At 43.9% G+C, this 21,114-nt stretch overlaps 2 protein-coding genes across 3 annotated transcripts in view; both read left to right on the top strand.

The window, feature by feature from the left end:
- The window catches only part of cert1a (ceramide transporter 1a), a 42,382-nt gene extending 26,639 nt beyond the window's left edge, over positions 1-15,743 (top strand). Inside the window, exons 6-19 of one of the 2 annotated variants that reach the window (XM_063187267.1) lie at positions 416-554; positions 1,374-1,457; positions 1,926-2,083; positions 7,491-7,583; positions 7,955-8,041; positions 8,561-8,656; positions 9,329-9,406; positions 10,733-10,828; positions 12,489-12,621; positions 12,865-12,935; positions 13,339-13,467; positions 14,009-14,138; positions 14,283-14,419; positions 15,654-15,743. In XM_063187267.1, coding sequence (XP_063043337.1) covers positions 416-554; positions 1,374-1,457; positions 1,926-2,083; positions 7,491-7,583; positions 7,955-8,041; positions 8,561-8,656; positions 9,329-9,406; positions 10,733-10,828; positions 12,489-12,621; positions 12,865-12,935; positions 13,339-13,467; positions 14,009-14,138; positions 14,283-14,410 — 1,422 coding nt within the window. In that variant the 3' untranslated portion in view covers positions 14,411-14,419; positions 15,654-15,743. The remainder of the gene's footprint in view (positions 1-415; positions 555-1,373; positions 1,458-1,925; positions 2,084-7,490; positions 7,584-7,954; positions 8,042-8,560; positions 8,657-9,328; positions 9,407-10,732; positions 10,829-12,488; positions 12,622-12,864; positions 12,936-13,338; positions 13,468-14,008; positions 14,139-14,282; positions 14,420-15,653) is intronic. The other variant, XM_063187269.1, reaches the window with a different exon arrangement.
- A 2,666-nt stretch (positions 15,744-18,409) lies between these two features.
- On the top strand, positions 18,410-20,099 carry LOC134437478 (uncharacterized). The gene is made up of 3 exons (XM_063186966.1): positions 18,410-18,684; positions 18,795-18,823; positions 18,947-20,099. Exons 1-3 carry the CDS (start codon positions 18,601-18,603, stop codon positions 19,899-19,901), a joined length of 1,068 nt encoding a protein of 355 aa, XP_063043036.1. The 5' UTR covers positions 18,410-18,600; the 3' UTR covers positions 19,902-20,099.
- Positions 20,100-21,114: the final 1,015 nt, after the last annotated feature.

Genomic DNA, 21,114 nt, shown 5'->3' with positions numbered 1-21,114 from the left:
ACATCCTCCTGCTCTCACATCTTTTTGTCTTGTAACATTGGGATATCTAAACCTATCAGTTGTTTGGATGATATTCGTTAAAGAAAAGGAGAACTACTAGTATTGTGTGAAACCATTGTGTCTTTATTAAACTCTTCTGTTTTCTTATTGATACAAAAACGATGTGTATAGTTCTATTTATTGCCATGTATTATTCTTGTCTTGGCAAGCAGATTACCCATTTGTATTTGTGAAGTGCTTTTTGATCTCTCTAGTGATCTGAACTCTGAAGTGAATCTGAAGCAAGTGGAAAATGGAAAAAGGCGCCATATTTACCAAATTAAAAAGTTTGTTTCCATTACACCTCAAAAACACAATGAGAGGCTAAATGTTTTTGACCTGGTTTTGCCCTCTGTGTGTGTGCGTGTGTGAGCAGAAGGGCCACAGTTTGCGGGAGAAGCTGGCGGAGATGGAAACCTTCCGGGACATTCTGTGCCGACAGGTGGACACGCTGCAGAGATACTTTGACAACTGCGCCGACGAGGTGTCCAGAGACGTTTTCCAGAGAGACAAAGGTACAGTACAGTATCGACACTCCCCTACCGCAGAACAAACACAAAAATCACAAAGGGGAGTCTTTCAACTGCGTGTAGTGTTATATTACGAAACCCCTCTTTGGAAAATGTTCAAACAGCACGTACCTTCAAATAGTTTTCTTTGTACTTTTTGTTCTTTCTTTTATGTAGTAAAAGCCCAGATGGCTGCGTGAGAATCTAGTTTTTTTGGGACAAGTATACTTGCACACACAGAAGGAAATGGCTCACGGCAGATTTTAACAGTCTATTGCAGTGATTTTCAAAGTGGGGACCCCTGGGGGGGGGCGTGAGGTAGTGCTTGGGGGGCCGTGGCAGATTGGCAGGAAAAGTACAGCAAAGCAAAATAAATAATTCAAGTTTGGGAAACCCTGGTCCATTGTGCATAAGATCGATGAACTATAGACAAGGAGTAGTAATATACACTGAAGACGCCCATATAGACAGATGATGATGATGATGATGTCTAAAAGCATCTTATCCAGTTCAAAATACAGGGTGCAATAGATCAAGTTAAAAACTGCACAACTATGGTTGAGGGCGTGGATGTGAACATGTGTGGTTGTAATGTGGTGTGTGGTTGTAATGTGGTGTAATGTGTGGTTGTAATGTGGTGTGTGGTTGTAATGTGGTGTGTGGTTGTAATGTGGTGTAATGTGTGGTTGTAATGTGGTGTAATGTGTGGTTGTAATGTGGTGTGTGGTTGTAATGTGGTGTAATGTGTGGTTGTAATGTGGTGTGTGGTTGTAATGTGAACATGTGTGGTTGTAATGTGGTGTGTGGTTCTTTGTGTCCCCTTAGTGGTAGAGGATGATGAGGATGACTTCCCCAGCACCAAGACACCAGACGGAGAATACCTGCTCAACAACAGCAGCAAGGAGAAATGTAAGTGAATGAAATGAGCAGTATGATAAAACGCATGCGGACATACTTTGTTGTGTATTGTATATAATTAGTAAGCGTTTCAGGTCTGTAGTTTCACAGCGTAAACAAATAGGCTTGACCTCGCGTGACTTTCATCAGCAGATGTGTCACGGTGAGATCTAGACACTGAAATCTACCATTTTGCTATTTCTTAGAATTGTGCTGAATGCGTCTTGAATGCATGTGAAGATTGTGTGTCTCTTTGTTGATGTCTGCTGTCAAGTTATCCGATAGCTGAGGTTAAGCTCGGTCAGTGCAAAGTTCTCTATTGTGGCGCTCATCGTTTTTTGTTTGACTGTCAAGTCGTGGCCCCAATCTCCCCTTTGTCTCTCATTGTCAAGCTCTAAATGCACTGATCACAGTAGATGGAATGTGATAACTGATTGACGTTTTGGGCCTATTTTCTTCTCTTCTTCTTTCTTGCTGCAGTGTGTTCACAGGGGACCCTTAAGGAGGCAAACGGCATTGATTTCAAGGGCGAGGCCATCACCTTCAAAGCCACCACGGCGGGGATCCTCTCCACGCTGTCCCACTGCATCGAGCTGATGGTCAAACGGGAGGAGAGCTGGCAGAGGAGGTTGGATAAGGTGAGGCCAGACTGGGGTTGTGGAGCCTTGCGTCACGTCACACAGATACAGGGGTGTCGAGAGTAGAAATGCCAACCCTGTCACAGTTCCTTTCCAACATGGGTGACTTCACTGAATAACTACAGTTAGTGTAGTCCAGTCTTACCATCAGTTTATAGAGCGGGGTGACCTCTCGTCATCACTATTTCAGTGGTCTCTACCTCATTGGGTATGGTAGAACAACTTCATAATATAATTTAGTAGTGCTGCACTTGCATTATGAATTGTCCTCTACTTGTGACATTTGAGTGCAGGGCCTGAATCAGCTGGCCTGCCTGGCTTACTTGACCTTTGAGCCCTTTGCTCCTCTTGGGTGCAGGCTGAATAACCTGGCCACACAAACAAACTGGACTTTGGACTCTCTGTGCCCTTTCCTGCACCTAATTGCGAACCGGCCGGCGTGTTCACGCTGCAGATCTTAGTGTTTGCGAACTGGAACGTTGGTTCACAATGCGAACCGAAAAATACTTGGTTTTTTTCTCCGCAAACTGTGACGACGACGTGGACGTCAGCAGGTTCATCCGGGTAATACAGTCACGTGCGGGAAAAAGTTCAGAGCTCAGTTAGAACGTGGGTGGTGCGCAGGTAAGCACTTCAGTGCCGAACATAACTGGTGGAGGCACTGGCACCGGCACCGTTCTAGTCGGCCTTAAAACAGTGACTGTGTCTTTGATCATGACTGGTTACCAATGACAACAAAGGTTATTTTGAGCTCGGCTGCTGGGCATGGTGTATGAGGAAGGAAAGGAGTAACGTATGTCCCTCCCGAAGTGAAACCAAGTGCAGAACAAATAATGCTGTACATGAAAAGAGAGCATTGTCACGGTGTCCAGTAATATCCGGCAATAGGAAAGTGTGTAAAACGGCTCCCCAAAGGTTTATCATAGCAGAGCTGCAGTATCTGTGCCCCACTATCAGGCAAATAATGAGTCATGACGAGGAAGGTTATGTAAGGGTTAACGTTCGGCGAGAAGGTCGCTACCGTGGAATAGCAGCACGACAGAGAGAATCTTTAGACCCCGACGCGGAGCGGAGGGGTCTTGTTCTCTCTGAAGTGCTGCTATTCCACAAAGCGACCGACTCGCCGAAAGTTAACCCGCTTATTATATGGATATACTTAAATGATTCACACATGGCGGGGACATTTCTTTAGGCCTATTTAATGTTAAGATTGTTGCTGCGCAAAACAAAGTGCCGTTGTGAAACACCGCTAGGCAACAGCTAGGTAGCCAGGACAACAGGTGTTGTCTATCACAGCAGCTGATTAGAGTCTTGTTGAAAAGTCGCTTTAGCAGTGAAAAGTCTTGTTGCCATTGACAGCGGTCTGTTATAGACCAACCCGTCCGTTATCGAAAAATAACAGACGTGCGAACGTTGGGGAGCCCCGTTGAAATGAATGGAGCATTCGACCGATGACGTCACAACCATATAATAATTAATGTATTATTATATGGTTGTGACGTCATCTGTCGAATGCTCCATTCATTTCAACGGGGCTCCCCAACGTTCGCACGTCTGTTATTTTTCGATAACGGACGGGTTGGTCTATAACAGACCGCTGTCAATGGCAACAAGACTTTTCACTGCTAAAGCGACTTTTCAACAAGACTCTAATCAGCTGCTGTGATAGACAACACCTGTTGTCCTACCTAGCTGTTGCCTAGCGTTCCACAACGGCACTGTTTTGTTTTGCGCAGCAACAATCTTAACATTAAATAGGCCTAAAGAAATGCCCCCGCCATGTGTGAATCATTTAAGTATATCCATATAATAAGCGGGTTAACTTTCGGCGAGTCGGTCGCTTTGTGGAATAGCAGCACTTCAGAGAGAACAAGACCCCTCCGCTCCGCGTCGGGGTCTAAAGATTCTCTCTGTCGTGCTGCTATTCCACGGTAGCGACCTTCTCGCCGAACGTTAACCCTTACTTAAATCTATCAGCAGAACAACTTCTGCAGTAATAGAAACGTGTGTAATGGCTCCCCAAAGGTTCATCAAACATAATGGCAATCTCCTGTCAACTGGTCAGCCTATTCAATGGCCTCATGGCAGTACCATGAAGTCATTAAGACACTCATGGTAGATTGTGAGATGTTTCAATGGGAAGTGGACAATACATGATTGCAATAGGTAAGGCAAGGCTGAGGCGTCACAGACCAACAGTTCTCATATCAGCTGAGCCAACACATCAACTGGACTATGGACTTGCTCTCCTTCCCAGGGCTGAGAGGGAGTATTTAGCTATGACTCAGTGTGCCTTTGATCATGGTTGCAAATGAACATTTGCAGTTCAGTTGAATTGTAATGGGATTGATGGAGCAGACACAAGAGGGAGGTCAAATTAGCTGGCCGATTTTGTTAAGGCCAAGTGAACAGGTCACCCGGCTTAAAAGGGAATGGATTGGCTTTGGTCAGTGACCGTGTTAACACGGCTGTCTGTCGGATCAGATGAGTCAGCGTCCCGGCTGCGCTGCTCTCTGATGGCCCGTCTCCTACCTGCGTTGCATAATCTCCTTTCAAATGCAGCCTCGTAACCTCAAGGCACAACATCTACTCACATCAGACATTGACAACGTAGGACCAAGACATTTGTGGAATGGCAGCAAAGAAATGCCAGTGAATTCCAGTTGTCTTTTGTCTTCATAAGTTACCAATGCTGTTTTTCTGTACATTGTAACTCTTGAATATCCACCAAGTGTAATATTTCATGGGGACATAATGTTTCAAATTTTCAGTATGGATACAGACTTCAGTGTTTTGGATTTGAAAAGATATCGTGTGAGACATTTTGACTTTTTTTATGTGTGACTGCCCTAGAACAGGCAGAGAATGGAATGGTCTGACTATTGGCCTTGAAATTTAATCCAAATTCCTCCAGGCAGCTCTGCTCCTACGCTTCGAGGCCTGAGGTGACAAAACACAGTCAGAGTTGAATTTCAACCTCCAATCTCCTCCTGCCCCTGCTCCTACTCCTATAGTACACAGCCACACCCCATCCGTCCTGTAGCACGCGCGTGGTGACCTAGAGCTCAGAAATGTGCTCAAAGTGGCCTTTGGGTAGGTTGAGAATCCCTGACAGATTCTAAAGGTTTGAGGTCACAAACTTGGCACGGTGCAACACCTCTGCGCCATTTTTTCCAGGCGAGTGAGGGACACACCCCCAACAGAGAGCTTGTGGGTGTAAAACCATTCCGTCTCTAAGTAACCCTTTTATATTGTCTAAACTCTGTGAAATTGGCACTGGTGCGTAGTCCTGTTTGGAGTGTATTTTCCTGTTAAGGCAGGTAGATTACCCTAGCTCTAGCTATTTCTGGAGATGGCACACCCCAGCATGGCCAGCCCATTATGCAGTTAATGCTCTCTATGACCGAAGTTTATTCAGGCTTCTCTGACTGGGCCGCTGAGTATTAAGAAGCGCTGTCGTAGGTCCTCAGCAGTTAAGTTAATGGGCCGACCATATTGGACGTTGAATAATTAATGCTTGTTTACGTTGTTGCATGAGTCCTGAAGCTCTTAAAGAATATCGACGGCCAGCTGTTTTAGCATCCCTCAGCTGCTGCTCCCTCATGCCCTCAGCTAGCACTCGCAGGAGACCTCTTGGTGACTTGCACAAACTGTCACCTCGTATGAGTAAATAACCCTCCAACTCCGAACCCAGATGCAGACCTCTGATTGCTCCGGGTGTCTGCTCCTGAAAAAAAAAAGAAAAGCTTGCAGGGAATGTGTAGGGAAGACGCATTCCTTTTAGCGCAGGTCTAGCGCTGCCAGCTAGCCACATAACAAAAGTCTGCTGGTATTTTTGCCTCGAACACCATCACCGTGGCGGCAGTTTGTCACTCGCACAGCGCGTCATGAGTGGCCCTTTTGTGGAGCCCAGCCTCCATGTGACACTTGTCGCCAAACCAGTTTTCCTTGCCGGCGAGGCCAGTCCTGAAAAGAGCTCTGTGCTTAGGAAGCCACAGCACCGCATAGCACAGCGAGCCGTCGACACCCCCTCAAGTGCCGTCACACTGGAGCTTTTGTAGGGTGAGGCTCAGCAGCAGTGTCGAACGGTGTCTTGTTTACGGACAAGTTGGATGAGCGAGCGAGCCGGGCTCTTCTTGTTGGTGGTAGACCACGCTGGATATCGAAAGAGCTTCACCAGAAGAACCGGTGTGTCAGTAGTAGTGTGTGAGGGTGGGTGTGTGAGGGCGCGTACTGTACAGGACATCCGTGTGTGTGTGTGTGTGTGTGTGTGTGTGTGTGTGTGTGTGTGTGTGTGTCTGTGGGTGAGGACATGTCGGCGTCGTGCCGGCTCATCGTGCGGAGCCTGAAGCACCAGTGGGCGGCCGAGCCTCGGGGCTCCAGCAGCGACAATCAGAAATGGATTCCCCTGTGCTCTCACAGCTCTTTTTACACTGTAGGTGATAAGTTGCCGGCTTCTCTCCTCTCTCTCGCTCGTCTCTGGCTGTCTGCTCGGCCCCTGAGCCGGACATTCACCGGCCTCTGCTGCTGCTACTGCTGCTGCTCATCGCTGGCGATCGTGGAGACTCTTCAACGTTACTGCTGTTTGCGCCACTCTTCTCAATCACTGCATGTTTTCTTTCAATCTTGTTTTTCTTGGATTGATTGACTTATTTCAGCACCAAAATACTTGAGTTGGTGTTTAAATAAGGTTTTCTAGTGCTGTGATGCAGACCTATTCCTCTGTGTGGTGTGGGCCTTCTTCTATCACTCTGCTGTTTTTGCTTCTGTATGCCATTGTTACTGCATGGCGATTTACAATCAATTTCTTATTCAGTTGATTTGTTTGTTGGCTGATTGAAGTGTGTTGCTTCTCTTCATGGTGAGTTTTTCAGATGAGATTTTATGGTTACTGTCAGACCTACACGCCCTTGACTTGGTGTGAAATTAGACTCTGACTTGAGCAGACAGGCAGGAGATGATGTTGATTTCCAAGAAGGGAGATCGCATCTCCTCGTTCCTGGATAGTGTGTTCTTAGAAATCCCTCTACACATGAAGCCTCCCCATTAGATGGGACGTAGCCATTATATAGCCCAGCTAACAGAAGAGGAGAGGCTGAGTGCTTTTTCTTTATTTGCTTTGCTGAGCAATACCTACAGTTTAACCCGCATGCCAGTATTGTTAAAGTTTACCTTTCTCTGTCTGGGTGTGTGTGTGGAGGTGTACCCTCCTCTCTGTGGGGAAAAGGATCAACCTGTTTGCCTAGGCACTGTGAGGGAAGAAGCTGTTCTGACAACTGTAACTCTGACTCATATCCTTCACCCTCTTCCCCTTTCATTTTTGAAATACTTGTCTTTCTTTTCCCCTAGTTTCCCCTAAGTCAGGTGTGTGGTTTGTAACTGACCCGTCATGTTTGTGTCATTTCAGGAAATGGAGAGGAGGAGACGGACAGAGGATGCCTACAAGGCCGCGCTGTCCGAGCTCAAGAAGAAACCTCACTATGGTGGACCAGACTATGAGGTTCGGACCGCCCTCTTTATGGCATTGTTCACCATTGTTCTCTCAAACTGAGGGAGATTGTGGATTGAATACTTTGACATAAGTGAACAATGTTGCAGTTAGAGTCCTGTGACATGCATGGTCATAGGACTCATATTGGATGTCATCTACTTTTTTGTTAACAAAACCATTTTGTGTTGAAGTTAACTCTGCCCAGTTAAACAGATGTTTCCCATTGTTTCTCTCAAACTGAGGGCAATTATCGACTTATGTCACCATATTCTCTTCTCAATGTTGCAATTTAGTCCCATGCCACATCATTGTTGTAAACTTATTTTTTCGTCAGCATTTCTTTTGTCGTTGACTCCTAATTTCCCTCTTTGTTTTCACAGGAAGGACCAAACAGTCTCATCAATGAAGAGGAGTTCTTTGATGCTGTGGAGGCAGCGCTGGACAAACAGGACAAGATCGAGGAGCAGGTGAGGATGCCCTGCCACTGTCGCCTCCTAACGTCTTGTATGAGGGAAGAACTAGTTCACACTGCAGCCTGCTACCTAAAGCAATGCCACACCATTTCTGAAAATAAGATCATTTTGCACCTCCCCTTTTTATATATTTCTCCTGTACTTCTAGCCATTCTCTTAGTCTGGTGATGTCACTTCTAGTTCCAACTCCAGCTAGCATCATTATTGAACCCTATGATACCATATGGTACCAACTACAATTTCATACCATTCCATTTTGAAATGTTCATCTTATTTTGACCAATCAGTAACATTTGATCTTGAAATTGAAAACTGATTACTGGCGGTAGGGGTGAACTCTGAAGTTGGAAATGCAGAGCACCAAGCCCAGTCGTAGCATGGAAATATATATATTTTTTTAATGTACAGTATAGTAAGGTTTGACTATATTTCAGCCCTTTACAGCAAGGCAGTTTCTGTTTTCCTTTTCATTGGTTTGTAGATGAGTAACCAACTGTGGTTTTCCATTTCTAGTCCCAGTCGGAGGCAAAGAGCCGCACTTTGTTGTCTATTCCGATGACGCCCGGAGACACCCACTCCACACTAAGCACCCACAGATACTCCACCAAGGTATCACCGCTCTTTGTTTTTATTTAAGCCTTTTTTCCTCATTCTCAACATCACTACGATGTTCTTCCTTTTTCACAGTAAAGTGAAAAGTGAAAGCCCCATTGGGAAACTCCAACTCCCATTGAATATGCTGTAGGCTTAGTCTTTAGGTTGTTAAGAATGTAATTCAATTCAGTTTACATACTCTCTGTCGTGAGCAAGGTGCACTATCTGCCGTTTAACATGTTATGACCTGAGCACTCTGTGCTTGTCATTTCATAACTACGCAGCTGCACTTTATAATGATCTTATCACATTCAAAAGTCAATATGATCATTCAAATCAGACCTAAACCTCACGTTGATAAATCCGCCTACCTTGTTTTTGACAATTATTGTGTAAATCTGTACCATAATGTTGAGGGATTAATTAATGGATTGATTGAGTAAAATCAACAAAAAACTTGTAGTAATCACTCCCCAAGTAAATTCAAACTCTTCCAGTTTGCTGGCTTATGTGTGCCGTGTTAAGCAGTGTGTTTTTGTGCTGGAAAAAAATCTCTTTGGGTGACGTCTTTCCCTGAACCTTTCTAATCCTTGGGTGTTTGGTGGTGTTGTTTTTGTTTCCTTCTCTGCTCTGCTCTCCCCTCCTCTCTTCTTCTCTTCTGGGTCGTCTCTCTGTGGCATGCTATAGCCTCATAGTCATGCTTCCTCCCTGTCCTCCATGGAGCTGGTCAGTGCCTCCGAGGATGTGCACAGGTTCAGCGCACAGGTACGGTTCCCCAAGCTCTTTGCCTTTTTTTGCTCCTGCCTCTCATCACCTCTATCTGGGTTGTGTTTTTTTCTCTTTTTTTTCACTTCCCGATGTGTTTAAAGGCTCAAGTTAAAGGTAAAGTGGTTAAATGTGCACTTTGTAATATTTTTAGTAGTTTATTTCCTGAATTCATGCTGCCCATTCACAAATAAAATGTACCATTTTCATGAATACTAACCACCACCATTAAATTTAAAGTATTCATTATAACTGGGAAAATTGCACTTTTCATTCATGAGAAAGTGGATCTTCTCCATGTCTGCCGTTTTGAGTTTCCAGAAATAACACACTTTTAGCTTTAAAACATACTATAATTTGTTCATAAAAGTAAATATTAAATGTATTACTTCATAAATATTCATGAAAAGATCTAATTTATCAATCGCAATGGTTTCAATGAACAGCATAGTTGCAATTCCTGCTCTGCTCAACATCCTACACAGTGCACCTTTCTCAATGGTTATGATTTTAGACCTACACTGACGCTTGCACACACTAAAATATCGGTTTTAAGTGAAAACGAACTTACAAATGTTATGGAGATAAGACAACAGCCCCAAGCAAACTGCAGCATTAGCAGCATTATCCTCGTCAAGAAAACCATTTACAAGTGTAAACATTGACACTGTGGTCTCTTGCAGGCCACAAACAAATTGCAATCCTAACAAACATGCCGAGTGGCATCACATTACACAGAATTAGAAGTGGAGCAGTAGTTGGAAAGGAAGTATTGTGGGGGGAGCCAGATCAGTTTTCATGATTTTGAGAAACAAAACGTCTTTGCAGCGTGCAAATCCTGGAAGTAATTTGAGGCACAAAAAAGCCTGGGGAAATGCCGTGGTATTTAGGGTGTACTCTTTCTCTCTAACGTAGCAGCAGCGGAACTGGATTTTCTTTTTTGCCCTCCATCCCTCCCCCATCTCCATCTCGGTCTCCATCTTTTTAAATCTTGGCTCCCAGTACTCTTCTGTCTCACCCCGCCCCGCAACGGTCTCTGTGCCCTGCATGATGAGGCATGACTTGACACAGCAAGTCTGCCAGGTCTGCAACTCTGAAGCAATATCCCATCCCCTCTCTCTACTCTCTCTAAAAGTAATAACACATTTAATCTCTCTCTTTCCCTCTCTCTCTCTTTCATTCTTTCTCTCTTTTTATTTGTTCTCTTTTTCTCCCTCTTATGTCTTTCTTTTACTTCCTTCTTTCTTCTCTCTCTCTCTCTCTCTCTCTCTCTCTCTCTCTCTCTCTCTCTCTCTCTCTCTCTCCCTCTCTCTCTCTCTCCATCAGGTGGAGGAGATGGTTCAGAACCACATGGCGTACTCGCTGCAGGATGTGGGTGGTGATGCCAACTGGCAGCTGGTGATTGAGGAGGGGGAGATGAAGGTGAGTGACTGGGAGCCTCCTCAAACACCAGATTTACAACAATCACAATGTGTGTGTATGCATATACGTGTATATGCACCTGCTTCAAAACTAGCATGTCATTTATTATATGCCATCTCATAGGGGTCATGTTGCCCAATCCTCCAACAGCACTGCCTCTCTCCCCATCAGTGATGGGCAAAATGGATCCACATATTCCAAATGACCTTGTTTTACCTTTCCAATTCAGCCAGGTGATCATTCCTGTCTGAATAGGACAAGTATATATACGAACTTTATTACAGGCTCTGGGCCCAATAGTCAGACACACAACATAACCAAGAGCCACACAAGAACCAAGTCATTTGGATTATGTGGCACAGAATTGTAACTAGTGAATTCATTTTGCCCATCACTTCTCCTTTACTAGGCTCGGATAGTCTAATATTTTTTTAAAAACATTTTTATTTAGAAATTACCCTCCATAATCACATTTTCCAAACTACCTGGTTTTGCCCGTGTATGTAAACACAGAGGAGTTCACTCGTTATCACACCTAAACGGTTGTATTGCCCAAATGATCGTCTGATTACTTGTCGTATGCGTGTACTGTAGCAAGGGTTTGTTTATGAAGATACTCCTTCATCCAGATTATGTTATCTTCTTATTCATCCTGCTTGTGTTATCTTAACAGTTAAGCTGTCAGCAGCTGCACATCCTCTTTGAGCTTGAACGTCTTTGTATAGCAAATACGTGTTGCTGAATTGAACACATTTCTCATGACCCTGACAGTGTAAGCAGTGTAAGGATATAGCGAGGGAATTCTGCCTGCTGTCAAGAGGAGGAGGGGGAGGGGGAGGAGGGAGGGTGGACTGCAAGACAAGAATCAGTATTCACAGCTGTAACAACATGGCTCTTTCACCGAGGCCCATACGACTAACGTCTTTTGTGCTCTTGGTGGGCCAGTGTACGAGTCATGACGGCACACACTCATTCAAGCGTGCTGACTGCTGGACGTCAGACTTCCTGACTATCCACAGCAGGCTGAGGGAATAATTTCACTAGTCAACACAGCCATGTTTCATAATATGGCAGGAAAATGTGAAAGCATTAAGCTTGCAGCTTTCCAGCTGTTAAGAAAGTCTTATGAGTTGCAGTAAGCAGGATTGTCTAAACCGTGAGAAAATCTAAGCGATCTCAGTGCTATGGACTGCTCATGGAGGCACAGTGTAGATTTGTTTTGGCATGCACCTGTAAAGGCAGATCAATCACACAAAAATTGCTAGACCAATAAGTCTTTTTTTAAGGTTTTATTGTTCTCTTGCTACAACTGGGCGAAGGTAGCCATTCAGGCGGATAAACGTGTATTTCTTAATGTGGCCCGGATTACATTACATGGCAGTACACAAAGGGACTATGAGTGTTTGTTTGTTTTGCTTTTTTTAAGAACAGGGTATTGGTTACCATCCCTGAAGCAGTGTGGTGTTAGTGCCTTACTCAAGGGTACCTCATCCATGCAGTGAGCTAGGGATTGGTAAGGGTGGGATTTGAATCGTCAACCCTCTGATCTGAAGTCCATCTCCTTAACCATGAGGCCACCTAGATGAAGATGTGTCCTTCATGGTTTACTACTAAAGGCAGTGCACTGTTGAAAACCTCCTGTTTACGTGTCTGTCCTCAGGTGTACCGGAGAGAGGTGGAGGAGAATGGGATTGTCCTCGACCCCCTGAAAGCCACCCACTCCGTCAAAGGCGTCACCGGCCACGAGGTCTGCCACTACTTCTGGGACACTACCTTCCGCTACGACTGGGAGAGTAAGTCCATCTCTCATCTCCCCCCAGAGGAGTGCCACCATGTTTTATCCACCAAAGACATGTCTTTATGTTAAATCTGATACATAACGCCACACTCAATGCACTTCACATTAATCAAGTGACACAGGCAAATAAAAAAGAAATGCATTGTGCATGGAGTAGAGTAATGTTTCCGTTTGTGGGATTATGAATGATCATATAACAAAATCTGACCGCCCCTCTGTCTGTCTGTTTCTCCAACAGCCACTGTTGAAAACTTTAATGTAGTCGAGAGATTGTCAGACAACGCTGTCATCGTCTACCAGATACACAAGGTAAGCCCAGATAACCAAATAACACGTTGTGTCAGTGTTTACCTTTTAACAGTGATGCAGTGCAGTCAGACATCATGTATTGGTCACAAGTTTGCATGCAGCACTAGCTGAACTAAAGCGGTTTTCTAGATTTAGTTCTGATGATGTTGATGAGCTGAGTTAGTTGCAGTGGTCTTGAGCAGAATAGAAACACACTGGATATGGACTTTCCTACCTGCCCAGTTGGGAATAAAATACTAAATTGTATCAATTAAACATACTTTATTACCTTCCATTGCCTTCAGAATGAAAAGGTGGATTTTTTTTTAAAGACAAATACTGCAAGGGGGTAGCTTTCAATTGTTACAATTGTTCAAGTGTCATAAACTAAACAAACTAACGTGTGAGCGTTTGTGTGTTGCAGAGGGTATGGCCGGCCTCCCAGAGGGACGTCCTCTACCTGTCCGTCATGCACAAAGTCCCGTCCACTAATGAGAACGACCCCGACACATGGCTCGTCGCCAACTTCTCCGTTGATCACGACAGCTCTCCGGTGAGCGATGAGCATCTTGCTATGTTCAAGACTTGGACAGATTTCTATATGCTGTTACACAAGTACCAGGGGCTGAGGAACCTTTTTTCATTCGAAGCACCCCTGCACTTTAGGCCTATATTGAATGCGGGCAACTTTACAACAGACCGCACCTTCACTATGTCCCCTGAAAATATAACTTAATTGTATTGCAAATGTAATGTCTAAGATTGCTTTGCAAAGCATGCCATATTTCATGTGAAACTGCATAACATTAAAATTATATTGGGCGCTGGATAAGAGGGCCTCACAGGCCGCAAACCCCCCCCCCCTTGCAATAGGAGTATCAATTTGTGTTTGCCATAATACTTTGAGAGTATAGTTTATTACGTTTCTGTTGATTTTTGATGTTCAGATTACAGAAGTCATGAAATTGAGTGAACACTGAGATTGCACACGTCATTATTACATTGCATTACATAACATTTGGTATAATGCCTATTGTTCTGGGACAGCGCTTTCTCCCGCTTTTTTGACTAGACTCTCCTTTTTTTCTTCCTAGCCCACAAACAAGTGTATCCGTGCCAAAATCAATGTGGCCATGATCTGTCAAACCCTCGTCAGCCCACCAGAGGGCGACAAGGAGATCAGCCGGGACAACATCATGTGTAAAATCACATATGTAGCCAATGGTGAGTGGCTAAACAGGAATAACCCCTGCATAAATGACATGTCATTTTACAAAGCATCTACAAGTACTCTTATTGTGCACAAATGTCTTTAAATCGTTCATTGTTTATCTTTTAAATGGATGATTTTTGTTCTTTCACCTCCAGTGAACCCAGGAGGCTGGGCCCCTGCCTCTGTCCTCCGGGCGGTGGCCAAGAGAGAGTATCCCAAATTCCTGAAGCGTTTCACCTCCTACGTCCAGGAGAAGACCAGCGGGAAGCCCATCATGTTCTAATACAACGCGGTAAGACAAACCGATAAAGTGAATATGTTGCAATGTCCACATCAAACCATTTCAACTATTTGAACTAGTGCTATGTGAAATGGTACATAGTATGTGCTTGAAAGAATGGAACAGCGCAACACTGCTACAGATAGGGACAAGCCATCTATTGTGCCGTTTCCATATATGTAGCGGTGTTGCGCTGCTCCGTTCTTTCAAGTGTTTTCGTATGAATTGGCCAACTGTGCTTTGATGCCAGGTGCTGATGACAGCAGGCTCACAGTTCATACAGAAGACGAGAGAATCACTACACACCGTTAATCAATTGTTATTGCTGAGCAGGGAAGCGTATTGCGAAATGCATTGCTCAGCAGTAAAAAAAAAAAAGATGAATGGTATGCAGTGATTCTCCTCTTCTTTTGTATGATTTCATATGCACATATCCTCAGTTATTCTGAAGTGCTCTACAGTGACCACATATCCTCAGTTATTCTGAAGTGCTCTACAGTGACTACATAGCCTCAGTTATTCCAAAGTGGTCTGCAGTGACTACACTGCAAAAATCAAATCTTCTTTCGATTAAGCTAGCTTGTTTTTCAAGTTTGTAGTAAAAAAAAAAATCTAGTCTATCTTAGTTTAAGACAAAACTCCCCTAATAATTAGTACTTTAAAGGACCAGTTCAGTCAATTTCAATATGCTGTTGTATTGCTCACGCTACCCTTGACTTGTCAGTACCCGGTGATGCCACATTTTTTGGCTAAGCCCTTTCCGAGATATGAGCTATTCTAATGTGGGCAGCGTTTGTTTACATTTTTTTAAAAATCAACAGAGGCCTACTTCAAATATTTTCCCAAAAGGTATCGCTGTTTGCTAGATGTCTGCTGATGTTGTATAACCTTTCGGATGTTTTTGGGAATAAATAAAAAATGTTTTTTTTTTTTAATGTAAACAAAGCGTTGCCTCCATTACAATGACCAAGATCTCGGAAAAGGCTGAAGAAGAAAGAAAAAAAATACCTCAGGAACTAACAAGTCCAGGGTAGTGTGAGCATTGCAACTGCATATTGAAATTGACTGAACTGATCCTTAAACTTGACATTTTAGACATGTTTTAAGGACGGAACATTTTTTTTTTTTTTTTACAATTTTCACTTGTTACAGGCATAGTTGTATTTGCTTGAAACAAGTAAAAGACCGGAATGTGTGAAAAGGGAGTGAATGAATGTGTTTTTCGTTGTCCTCCTCCTTCTCTCAGGTCAGGGTTTGGGCATGCACATCGCTCCCGGATGTCTGCAGGAACCCGACGAGGTCTGGAGTGGAGTGGAGCGCTCCCCCCTGGACCCAGCTGCCCAGCATCAAAACCAAGCTGCTTTCCTCATCTCATTCGCCAGCATGAACCCCACCCCACCCCACCACCTGCCAGGTTGTTGCATCCAACGGCCGGGGCAGGACAGGGCAGGGCAGGGGGGGTATTGTGCGCCTACTACGAAAAATAACCGTGTAATGCATAGCAAAGTATTTGTGTAGAGTGCCACGCCGTGCAAGTTTGCAGCCATGGGGGGGAGGGGGGAAGCATTTGAGAACGGAGGAGTTTTATTGAGCCTTGTTTACTACTTGAACTGTTTACAGTAACATCGCTAACTTAAAAAGCCTTACTCGTGCATCCTAAGTTTTAGTCGCTCCCAACTTATCAGCGTGGTACAGCATTAACCAATGGACGGTCGGTCGGTCGGTCAGGCGTCAGCCACCCAACAACCTATTGCTTACCATTGTGACTGAAGGCTTGTATAAAACAACGCTTTAAAACGAAAACCTGTTGCTCCTTTTGGATGCGGAGCTGTTGTCGCTTTGTTTTATATGTAAAAGCTGTAAGTATTCTAAAATAACAAATTTGTGGGCGTCTGCTTTGATCAATCCTTGTACTATGGATTTGTTTTGTATTCAATGTCCAGATTTTAAGACGGAGAGCGGGAAAACTACAACCCAATTTCAAGAATGAGCTCTAGCTGAATGGCCTGTATAGAAGTGACGTCAGTCATGCAGCCGTGCTTACAGTACCTTCAAACCCAATATCTAGTTTGTGTTGCTCTCTGATCATCATATGATGTTCCCTAGGTAGAGAGGAGAAACATATTTTATTGCACACAGCTCTGTGGAATGGCCATGCAAACTCTGTTGAAATTGCGTCATGGGATTTCAAAGAGCAAGACACAATGGTTTGTTTCTCTATCAGTGTACTTGGTGAACTACAAAGAAAATGTAACGTTTGTTTTTTTTTCTGTTGTTTCTTTGTTTCCCCCCCAAAAAAATGTTAAAGTTAAACCATGTATTTTGCAGTCAATGATTCCTGGGAGTAATTTTGTCATCTTTTTGTTTCCAATAATGTTTGTACTATACAGACAACTTTCCAAAACAGTGATTGAAACATGCCTTTGTAAAATTTTTGAAGGGATGCAATCAGCAATCAAATGTGTTTGTGGAACAATCATTTCACATGGACGGGCTTGCGGTTGGGACTGATGACATATCTGCCTTAGTGTCAAGGAGGGGACAAGAAATCCCCGTTAATCCCTGTCCCAAGATTTATATTTTGTACATGCACATCAAACGATCATATACATCACCTTTTTGTATATGGAGACTACATCCGATCACCAAAATGGAGAAAATTTGTCAACATTTCATATGATTTTCTTGTTATTATATTTTTGTAAATTACTGTGTTTGTCTCGTGCACCCTACTATAACGGCTCACAAAAAAACACACATACTGAGAACACATACTGCTATGAGACCATCTGAACTACGTTTGTAATGTTAGTGGGGTTTATTGTTTTGTTTTTGTTTTTTTGCAATTGAGGGTTTTTGGATTCCTGTGAGTATACCATTTGCACTAAATGCTATGCTTTGGCATATTTACCATGTAAATTCAAACTAAGTGTTTGACATTTCATGGGCTCTTCAGAAACAGCAACAGCTTTTGGGCAAGTCCTTTGCGTGTTTTTGCCCGTGTAATTTATCTCGTGCCCTGGCCATATGTCTATTTATGGGCACTTTGTAGATCTGGTACATGGCTGCACACATAGAGCCTGGCCAAACACAGATGAGCGATATTTCAGCGGGTGGCGAGTCAGTGGTTGATTGACTTTGGTCACAGAATACCTTCTTCAATCAGTTGGCTTAAGGAACTGGGTGAGAAGGAGCAATGGAGATGGCTAGACATGACATTAACCATTGACCAAGCACTTGCTGAAGACATACGTTTCAAATCTTTTTATAGACGTAATGATTTTCATTTGTACAAATAAATAAACTCTAAATTAGAAAAGTGACCTTTGTTTCCTTGTGTTTTGATTATCTGATTCTAATGCCCATTTAAGGAGGCAAGCGTTAATATGGCAATAAGCAAATTAATTCCCTACCAAAGGCATAGGCTAGCCTCGCGAGCCATCCTACGTACTTCCGCCAAAGGATTGGCTCCACTACTGTATGAATACGAAATGAAATGGTAGTATTATGGGATGGTCAGGACCAGGCTAGGCATAGGCTACTGAGTAAAGTGTTTTTTTGTTTTTTTTTGTCAATCACTTAGAGTCGCGCTGGTAGCTCATTACCACAGGGTGGCGACAGACCCTCACCACGCATTTGTTAAATTGTAACTATTAGTGTAATTGTTACACACATGAATCCCTCCACGAGACATGAAAATAGATTAACACCTGGCGAATATTTATTTTAAGCAAGAGAGTGAAATGCCAGCCAAAGGGAGCATTATTCTGTAGGTTCAGGCCTACTTTATCTGCCTTGGGGTTATTCATCTAGGCATAGTCTTTGCATCATGTAGGCTATATGTTATTCTTTATCCTCTTTGTAAAGCACATTGAAGTGCATATTGATGTGAAATGGTATTGCTATTGCTGTTAGCCTACAATATTGACCACAGAGATTTGACCATCTAAAATGTTCCTGACTACAAATTGTCGTCATGGAACGCATTACAAGTGTATTTCCAAAGTCCTGCTACGTTCTTTGTCTGACGCAGCGCTTGTAGCCTTGCTCCCATTTACAATTCGCTGTTTGATGTAAAAATGACGAGCAACCAAATTGTATTGGGTTACATCATTGTAAGCGGTGGTATTGTCTTACTTTTGTAAATACTTTACTGATGCTCCGCGATATACTACGGAAGTTGTCACGACTTCATGATGCAGGTGGTCTCTGCCTTCTCGCGTCTGGGCTGCTGGAGATCATTACAGAGAGCCTTCAGTCCTAAGATGGCACACAAGGTAGTGCACATATTTCACTTTAGATTCAGGCTGGATCGAAGGGTATCCATGTCATTATATATTTTTTTATGATGATTATTATTAATTTACTTTTTTCATGCTCCAAAAAGGATGAAGATTTAGACGAGACCACCTGGCTGTAAGTTATTATTCCTATCAGGCCTAAACTTATTCTTTATTGTTATCAACCCATTGACAACACCATGTCGTTATACATCCCTACACATTATAATAACCTAGTCATAACTTGTGATTTGTACAGTCAATTGATTGAGCGGAGTGAACGAACAACTGTCCTCTTCAACTCCCTATTGGATGAGCTTGAAGATCTCCTTGAAGAGCTGGAGGCAGAGGAAGATGACCTCTGTGGGTGTGGCTGTGATGACTCTTCTATCACACAGAGCAGCCGTGTGTGTATCTTGCCCAGTGAAGAATTCACCGTAGAGTCTGGCAATCCCTCTGAAGTTTTGGTACCCAACAGCAGAGCCCAGAAGCTTTGGAGACGGGTCTTCTTAGTCATTCGCATCATCCGGATACTGCTGTCACTCTCAAAGTCAACACGGAAACCACCTACTCCTACTGAAGAGGATACAACTGCCAGGCCCCACATGTTGCCCTGTCCTCTGCAATGCTCTGAGGCCAGAGAGGAGCCGCCTACTGAAGAGTCTGTAAATCCCTCCAAATCTTTGGCAGGCATACTGACCAGCAGAGCCCAGAAGCGTTGGAGACAGATGTTCCTAGTGATACGAATTGTGAGGGCACTGCTGTCACCCTCAAAGTTGAAACAAAATCCGTCCACGCCTACTAAGGAGAAAGCCCCTGCCAGGCCTCCCGTTCTGCTTTCTCCTCCACAATGCACCAAGGCCAAACAGAAGTGGTCCGGGCGTGCTGAGGTGAACCCCCCGACCAAGCTCTCCCTACTGCCTTGCCCTCCACAGTGCATCAAGGTCGAACCAGAGGCGAGAGAGGTCAAGTCAACGTCCATCATGTTGTTCTCCCAAGGGCCCCAAATCCACATGATTTCACAGGAGCTGAGAGAGAGACTGGAGGCCCATGTCCGACGTAAACAAACGTACCGTCTGTTCGGCTCTCCACCAAAGATTGCCAGGGTCTTGGCGTACACGGCGGCATCCATTGTAGTGCCAAAGGCTCCGCATAAGCGATGGGAGGCAGACGCCTCACAATTTAGAGAAAAATGTCCACAGAGATGTTGTTAAGCCTAAGGGGCAACCATTCCACCTTGTTGGCTTTGAATAATAGGCCTATGCTGCTGAGAATATGCCTTTAGTCTTTCTATAAAAGTTTTCAGGTCAAAGATTTCAGGTTTCTTAACCTTACTTTTTCAGATAACTTTTCTAAAAATATATATGTATATAAATGCATAATAAAAGAAGAGCATGGCACAAAAAAATAAAGTGTTGTCTTGTAGATGTGTTTTGGAAGAACTTGGCTGATTTAGCCAGTGAATATTTGATACGAACACCAGGGGGCGCAAGAACTCTGCAGCAGATACATCGGGGCCTCTGCACCGAAGAGTACTACATGCCATGACACACATCGAGTGACGGCTGTTGAGTGATGCACACCATCAGGCTATTTTATACATCTACCACAAATAAAACAAATCAAGGAAATTATTTCCCGGCTTTAGTGTCTATTGTGTTCAAGGCTTTTTACAGTTTCCTTCCCTTGAGTTGGGCTGAGCCCACTGGGTTAGGCCCCAGTTCTTGGTCAACTTGCAAGCAAGCCTTTTCGTAATCTCTGAAACGATTTCTGTAGCAATGCTTTATCACAAACCCACATTTTGCTTTTGTGTATTCCTAAAATTACAGTAGCATAATGATAATACACAATGATATATCCATAGCTTGCTTTGTGTGCTATCAGGTGTGTGTCCCAGATAAAATTCTCTTTGTGCCGAACTAGGCCTTGGTGTTCCTGTGTCCCTTTCTCACTTTGAACCCAAAGTCACGGTTTTATCTCTCTTAATCTCTCAGGTTTTTTTTTTGCTTTACCTTTTTTAAATATAAAAAAACAAATATCTCCGTCACTATCATCCAGTTAGACAAATAGTGGCCTGCCGTCAAGATTACAAAGAGCTCTTTGTGTGGTTCCTGAAATCACATACACCTTTTTTGTATATGGAAGCAAATTTGCCTCCAGGGGTGACGCCCTGACCTGGTTAAGAGCAGGGGAGAACGGAGAAGGAGGAGGAGGAGGGAGATGTATTGGGGGGGAGGGGGCCACTCTCTCACTGGTGGTGACTGGGCGAGTGAGTGAGTGAGCTGAGTGAGCCAGTGTGGGATTATCCCCTCCTGTCTGCCCTGCCGCCTGTGCTCCTCATCTCATCCCCTACAGGTCTGTCTGGGCCACACAGGCTGTCAGCCTATCTACTCTGCCCTGCCCTGGTGAGATGTGATGCTCTCGCCC

The sequence above is a fragment of the Engraulis encrasicolus genome, chromosome 21, assembly GCF_034702125.1.
Source record: "Engraulis encrasicolus isolate BLACKSEA-1 chromosome 21, IST_EnEncr_1.0, whole genome shotgun sequence".
NCBI lineage: Eukaryota > Metazoa > Chordata > Actinopteri > Clupeiformes > Engraulidae > Engraulis > Engraulis encrasicolus.
Note: the sequence above shows the minus strand (reverse complement) of the source record. Positions and strands in the feature narration are given on the sequence as shown.